The 7,714-nt window shown below is 46.0% G+C and overlaps 1 protein-coding gene across 1 annotated transcript in view; it reads right to left on the reverse strand.

Annotated features, from left to right (window-relative positions):
• Window positions 1-7,188, reverse strand: part of HDGFL3 (HDGF like 3) — a 75,974-nt gene extending 68,786 nt beyond the window's left edge. Inside the window, exon 1 of the mRNA XM_040257456.1 lies at window positions 6,574-7,188. Coding sequence (XP_040113390.1) covers window positions 6,574-6,657 — 84 coding nt within the window. The 5' untranslated portion in view covers window positions 6,658-7,188. The remainder of the gene's footprint in view (window positions 1-6,573) is intronic.
• Between the last annotated feature and the right edge of the window lie 526 nt (window positions 7,189-7,714).

The raw sequence follows: 7,714 nt of genomic DNA on the forward strand, positions 1-7,714 counted from the left end.
TGCATGAACCTGTGCCACTCTACACGAGGAATGAACCAATGATGGACCTCCATGAACTCAGGACAAAAGTAATAAAGATTATAAACACCTTACTTTATGTTGAGATTAAGAAGAATTTAAGGTTCAGCTGATTCTCTGAAAACATGTAGTCTGATCTGTAGAAGTAAACCTGCTAGGTTCATAACCTAGCAGTCTATTGCTGAAGGAAAAACAAATAGACAAAGAAACCAGCAAAGTGCTACGAGTTAGAACTGAAAATTCCCAACCAGTATGCACATTAATAGAGGGTATGGTACCACTTCCCAGGTGGCACTAGTGGTAAAGAATCCATCTGCCAATGCAGGAGACCTAAGAGACCTGAGTTTGATCCCTGGGTAGGCAAGTTCCCCTGGAGTAGGATATGGCAACCCACTCCAGTCTTCTTGCCTGGAGAATCCCATGCACAGAAGAGCCTGGGTGGCTACAGCCCATAGGGTCGCAAAGAGTTGGACACCCGAGGAAGCAACTTAGCATGCATGGTATATTACTTTAATCATTCAATTATAGTATTTTTAAATTGCTGCAAGTTTAACCTGTTGGTATAAAAATGAAAAAATATACCTAGTATAGCACCTTACATACAGTAGGTGCTCAAAAAAGGTACAGCTCTTTGAACTGTTGTAGATGGGCAGGTCAAATGCTTTATTCTTGTATTCTTGAGTTTTAACAAGTGAGAGGTTGATCACTAGATCAAAACTATGAAGAGTAATGAATGATTTAATATGAAAGGAACAGAAAGACTCTAGTGCAGTTAAACAAAAGACAGAGGTAGAACACAGAACTAAAAAGAAGCCTCAAGAGAAAGTTATGAAGTAATAAATGAAGTTTCTCAAATAGTCAAAAGGGAATAGGAAGATGTAACATTGTAGGACTGAAGCCTTAAAGGAAAACATTTCTTATTGAAAGCTAAGAAGGGCGAAATTTAATCCATGAAAAAGCTTGGAGTATTACATTTTTTTTTCCCTCACCTCATACAAAGTGCATGTTTTCTTTTTTTTTTAAATTGAGGCATTATATACGGGAAAGTCGCTGAGTTGTGTCCGACTCTTTGCGACCTCATGGACTATAGAGTCCGTGGGATTCTCCAGGCCAGAATACTGGAGTGGGTAGCCATTCCCTTCTCCAAGGGATCTTCCCAACCCAGGGATCGAACCCAGGTCTCCTGCATTGCAGGCAGATTCTTTACCAGCTGAGCTACCAGAGAAGTCCCATAATATATGCAATAGTGCAAAACCCCCAAATGTGCAAGTTTGATAAATTTTTACATATGTACAAACCCAGATCAAGGTATGGAACATTTCCAGGGCCTCCTCCCAGTCAAGGGTGACAGAGGATGAGATGGTTGGATGGCATTACTGACTTAATGGACATTTAAGAGTTTGAGACCCTGGGAGATAGCGAAGGACAGGAAAGCTTGGTGTGCTGCAATCCATGGGGTCACATAATCAGATACAACTTAGCAACTGAACAACAACCAGTCAGTAACCCTACCATCACCTCCACCTACCACAGACTGATGACCACTGATCAGTTCTGCCTGTTTTTGAATATCATGGGATCATTCAGAATGTACTCTCTTGTATCTGGCTGTTTTCACTCAATCTTGTATTTTTGAGATTCATCCATATTTTTGTGGGCATTAGTAGTCTGTTCCTTTTTATGGCTGAGTAGTACTTCACTGTACACATACACTACAAATTTGCTTAACTGTTCTTGTGTTGATGGGCATCTGGGTTGTTTTCAACCTTCTGCTTTTATGGATAAAGCTGATATTATGAGTATTCCTGTAGAAGTCTTTTGGTGGACAGAAACACTCATTTCTCTTGGATATATGCCTAGAACAGACTGTTAGGTCACAAGGTTGCCACAGAGATCAGGGCCGTTTTCTAAAGTGATTGTATCAGTTTACTCTATTAACAATGTTTGAGAATTCTCACATAAAGTTTAATTTTAAAAAGCTCTTTAGTTGAAACACAGAGCTTTAAGACATTTTTTGTTATTGCTTCTTTTAGAGGGGTAACATAAGCAGATTTCTGACATGTCAGGAAATACACAAGATGATTTTAATAGGTATGAGAAAAAATAGTACAATTCCTATTTTAGTTTCTTATTCCTTTGCCCAAAAAGTAAACTTTACTAATATTTAATATATAAATTAACATTAGTGTGTTTATTTACATGGTTATATTTACTTATTGTCATTTGTGTGTGCCTGGCTGAGCACAATTATGGGATGTCTACTACTAACAGAATTCTCCCTAAATGAACAAGCTAGCTAAAGGAGTCCTGCAAAAGCTGTTAGTCACTCAGTCATATCTGACTCTGTGACACCACGGACTGCAGCCCACCATGTTCCTCTGTCCATGGGATTCTCCAGGCAAGAAACTGTACGGTGTTGCCATTCCCTTCTCCAGGGGATCTTCCCAACCCAAGAATCGAACCTGGGTCTCTTGCATTGCAGGCAGATTCTTTACCATCTGAGCCACAAAGGAAACCCCTACATTGGTCCTACAAAGATGACATAAATAATATAAGCACAAGCAAGCAAGGAAATGGCCAACCTGACAATTCTTTATTTCTTTAGAAGATTAAAAACTCTGACATTCTAGTCAGATTTCACAAGAAGTAGGCAAAAAAATTCTAAAACTTAGAACTTTTAAAAATATAAACTTAATTTAGTACTATTAATGACATTTTGCCAATAAGAATTTTAAAACACAAAATATCCTCTAAATCATGTCATCCCTATTAGTTTCTTTTTGCATTTATTTTACAGTGTAGATAACAATGCAAAGAACATGTATATATAATTTTAAAATAAATGTACACATATCAGAGGCGCCCATGCTCAATTTTTTTTAACCAATAATGTACATACTCAAAAAGATTCAGAAACTCATTTTAGCACAACTATTTTTTAGTATTAATTTAGTTTATCTTCAGGTATAAATGAACTTCTAATTTTTAAAGTTATATACGATGGCTCAGACAGTAAAGAATCTGCCCCCAATGTGGGAGACCCAGATTTGATCCCTGGGTCCGGAAGATACCCTGAAGAAGGAAATGGCAATCCACTCCACTATTCTTGCCTGGAGAATTCCATGGACAGAGGAGCCTGGTGGGCTATAGTCCACGGGGTTGCAAAGAGTCGGACATGACAGAGCGACTAACATGTTCACTTTACTTTCACAAGTATTCCCATCAGAAACAGCCAGCTGCATGTGAAAAGGCGAGAGGACAAGAACCGCCTGGGGAGAGGCATGAGGGAACTTTCCTGGGTAGTGGTACTGTTTGTGCTGGTAGGGGCTTGCCTTCCACCAGTGTACCCATTTGTCAAACTCCCTGAATGGTACATTTACAGTAAGTGTGTTTCAGTCTACATAAATTTTACCTCAAAAGGAAAAAGGGGATCTATTAAAAATATTGACCTCTAGTTAATGACTTGATGGATGTGACTTTGAGCAAGCTTCTGAAGCTGGTGATGGACAGGGAAGCCTGGCGTGCTGTAGTCCACAGGGTCACAAAGAGTTGGACATGACTGAGCGGCCGAACTGACTGTACTGAGTTAACGATACACAGGCTCAACTGTGTAGGAGTAAATTATAATGATGGGTGAAACTTACTGTGAGGTGCATTAAAATAAGATGGACTGCTATACACCTAGAGGGATGGATATATAAACAAATAGAGCAAGTATAGTAAAATGTTAAGTGTGGAAATCTAGGTGGTAAGATATATGGCTGTTCACTGTATAAATTTTTTAAAACTTTTCCATATATTTGAAAATTTTCATGATAAAATGTTGGACAAGAAACAAATTTACTCAAGAGTTGAAAATTTTAAATAGTGTAGTGATACATGGGAAAAGTTAGAAATTCAAAAAGGAGAAAAAGAAGGAACATTCAATACCACTGCTTAGTGTTTTTACATACACTATACCTGTGAGGTGAGAATTATCCCTATTTTACAGACTAGTAAACAGAAACTTGGGAAGACTACAGAACACGCCCCAGGACACAGAGTGTGAAGCCAAGTCAAAAGGTGAAACCAACCTGATCAAATTTACCAGAGGTCTGAATTCTCTTGGCTCACATTCCTCATAAGGGGATTCCTAGAACTAAAACAAATGTCTTCTCTACAGCAGAGAAGTCACTTCTCCATTCCACGTGGATCAGCTCTATTAGAAAGCTCCTCCCCATAGCCTGAAAAAAACTGTCTCTCCCATGTTCTTCCTGTGTTTGACTCCTTGTGGCCATATAGAATTCAGGGCTGGCCTTCATATCAAGCAATAATATTGAAATCTGAATAATTAGGATTTTTCCCCTGTAAGTATTTTATAATATCATCATGTACAAAGCTATAGCTAGATGTAAAGTAGGGATACTATCTCCTAGAATTGGTAAGAAAATAAAATGAGAACACTTGACACATTCAACTGTAGCTCAAGAAGAGCAGAAACTCAAATAGCTCCTTCTTTTTCTAACCTTTACCTTTATTTGGAAATTACAGCATGCCACTCATTATAAAATATTTTAGAAAATTAGGGAGACTTAGGTCCTTTCCTTGAGGAACTCATTGTAATGTGAACAGACACAGATTTCCCCCCTGTATTTACTGCATCTTATCTAACAATGTAATTGACTTTACTTCCTCATTTTACTTTCCATTTTCCCTTGGTATGGAGTTAAAACTCTTAGGAATTTTCTGTACAATTAAATATACAACTAGGACCACTTCTGCAGCACGTTTTTGTTTCAAAATCACTACAGGTGGCCAACCTATGCAAGCAACATGTTAATAAAATTTTAAGTCTATTTTCTTTTTGACTCTCAGGAAATATTTTTCAAAGGTAAGATTAAAGAAAGCCATTGTGTTACAAGAAAATGACCAACTGGTGACGATAACTTTTAATTTACTTTTGACTATGCATAAACATATGTTCCCTGTAACTGTTTATTTCTTACTTGAAGAGTATATTCAAGGGATTCTCTGAAGGACTCCTAAAGTAACAAATCTTGCCCTATATATATATATATATGAAGAAATAATCCATTATTCTACCATGAACTTTGATACAGTTCAGATATGGATAAAAGTTATTTGCACAGCCTCATGAAATCTGAATGAGACTGTTTTTGCCCTCTTGAAATCTGAGGTTGTTAGTGTTGGAAGAAATCCTAGAGATGATCATTTTATAGTTGCAGAAATGGATATTCAAACAGTCCAGATGATCAGCCCATAACAGAGCCCAGACCAGATGCCAGGGTCCCTCAATTCCTGACCCAGTGTTCTTCCTATTTTACAATCATGACAAACTGAAAAAAAAAAAAAAAAAAAGGATTATGTCCGTCCATTACTTCAATTTCACTAAATTTCAGTCTGGCCACCCATGATATCACTTCTTTTTGTGAATGGGTGTATTTGGTAGAGGGGAGGGAGGAGTCCTGGGTATCTTCACTTGCATATAATACAATATTTTTAGTTTTCATTCATATTTATGCTACCACTATTTCCCATGTCTACTTCTATTCAAGGATACCAATTCAGACTTGAACATGCTTTGACCCTCCTTTCCACTACATTTCTTATGTCAAGCAATTAACTACCAACTATTATAAAAGTAAAAGGGATTGATTTTAAAACACAAAGCACACATGCTAGTAAAGGGCCTGGTAAAAAAAATTTAACGTTATGTATTACATGTAGATGCTTTCTAGAGAAAGAGCACAGCAACAACCCTGCTTATGGGAAGAGAGAGCTATTGTGGACTGAGGTGGGGGGCCAAGGATGAGGTCTGGAATCCGACCTAAAACAAATATGGAGGTGAAAAGGCATAAGGAGCTTCCGGGACCCACTAGCCAGTGGCAAGCTGCCAGCTCCTGACTATTAGGTGTCGGTTTAAAAGAAGCAGGGGCACCAGGGATGCTCGTACCCCAGGACAATGATAGAGCAGGCAGGGCACCCAGAATCGCGCTCAGGGAAAACTCAACAAGTCTGGATGGCGAAGGATGCCCTGAGAGATGAACGACTGCCAAGAGGCTGCCGCTGGCTCGGAATGACCACTGCCCCTTTCCAGGATCGACGCCGCGGGCGCCCGCCGGCTCGCGGACAGCCATTTGCACTACGCTCCTCTACGTGCCCCGACGTTCGCCCCGAGACCGCCGAGTCCGCCAACCACCCTGCCCCGGGCGATGCCTCTGCTCCAGGCCCGCTTCCCGGCGAAGCGGGCTCCCAGTCACCAACGGCTTTCCGGGAGGAAGGCAGCAGCTGGCCTGCAGGGGCCGGAGCCGCCTTCGAAAGTGGGCGGAAGGATGGCCGCCCTCGCGAGGTGCGGGCGCGGCCCGCGGGAACCCTCGCCTCCGGCGCGGCCGAGTTCTCTGCGCAGCGCCGCCCGAGCCCTCAGCCCCGGCCGCAGTCGGCCGCTCGCGGCGGGCTCGGTGCTCCGGGCTGAGGCGATGGGGAAAAGGGGCGGGCGCGCCATCATGAAGGGGAAAATGGTGGGCGGGCGGGCCCGCGCGCCGCCGCCGTACTCACCCGGGCGGGCCAGTGCGGATAGCCCTTCATCTTGGCGAAGACCAGGTCGCCCGCCTTGTACTCGCGGGGCCGCGGACGCGCCATCCCTGCCGCTCCCCTTCTTGGTCGTCCTTGGGCGCCGCGAAGATGCCGGGAGGCCGCCCCCCCCGCGGGCCGACGGACTGCGCCGCGCTCCCCGCGGGCCTCGAGCCGGGCGGGCGGGCGGACTAGCGGCCGCTCCGACGAGGGGAAGCGTCGAGGCGGCGGCTGAGGCGAGGGGGTGGGCGGGGGGCTCAGCAGGCCCGGCAAATCACCGCCCGGCAGCGGGGGAGGGGAGCCCCCGGCCGCTCGGCTCTTGCCCGCGCCGAGGTCCCCGCCGCCGCCGCGCGCTGCTCACAGGCGCCGCGTCGCCTGCCTCATGTCGCCGCCGCCGCCGCCGGCCTCCTTCCCGGGCTCCCGGGCGCGGCGCGAGCAGCGGGCCTCGCGCCTCCTCCGAATTCCTCCTCGGGCAGCGACCGCAAACACGATCTTATTATTGTTCTCGCGCGCGCTCAGCATCCCCCCCCCACACACCCCACTTCCCGCTCCCCACCCCTCCCCTCCAGCGCCGGCCGGTTAATTCCTAGGTACACGGCCGGCTTTCGCGCAGAAACCGAGCGCGCCAGCCCGGCTGCTCGGCGGGCGGGCGGGCGGGCGAGTGGTAGGTACGTCCTCCCCCAGCACCGAAGCCCGGGCCGGGCGGGCAGCAGCGCGTACTCCGAAGGCCGCCCGCCGCCCGCTCTCTTTTGTTCTTGGCCGGGAACTGCCAGCCGCAGCCCAGCCAATCACCACCTGGCCGCCCCCCTCCCCACAGGTCCGCGCCACCTCGGGGGCGCTCCCACCAGCCCCCAGTCCCACGCCCACCTCCCGCTGACAGATCTCCCGCGCGGCTCCCCCCGCCCCCCGGCGCGGGCCGCTTCTACGAGTGCGCTCGGCTGAGGGGGGCACAAAGGCGCCCCAGGCCGGGACCGGCCGCGCGAGGGGACCCGCCGCCCAGAGCATCAGGCTGATGGAAGAAGCCCTGGGGTCAGCGACCTTGTGGAGGGGGGTCTCAGCCTAGGTCTGCCCTTCACAGTGCGGTGTGACCCACCCAAGGCAAGCCGTTTAACCGAAGTCACCGAAG

The sequence above is a fragment of the Oryx dammah genome, unplaced genomic scaffold (assembly GCF_014754425.2).
Source record: "Oryx dammah isolate SB20612 unplaced genomic scaffold, SCBI_Odam_1.1 HiC_scaffold_16, whole genome shotgun sequence".
NCBI lineage: Eukaryota > Metazoa > Chordata > Mammalia > Artiodactyla > Bovidae > Oryx > Oryx dammah.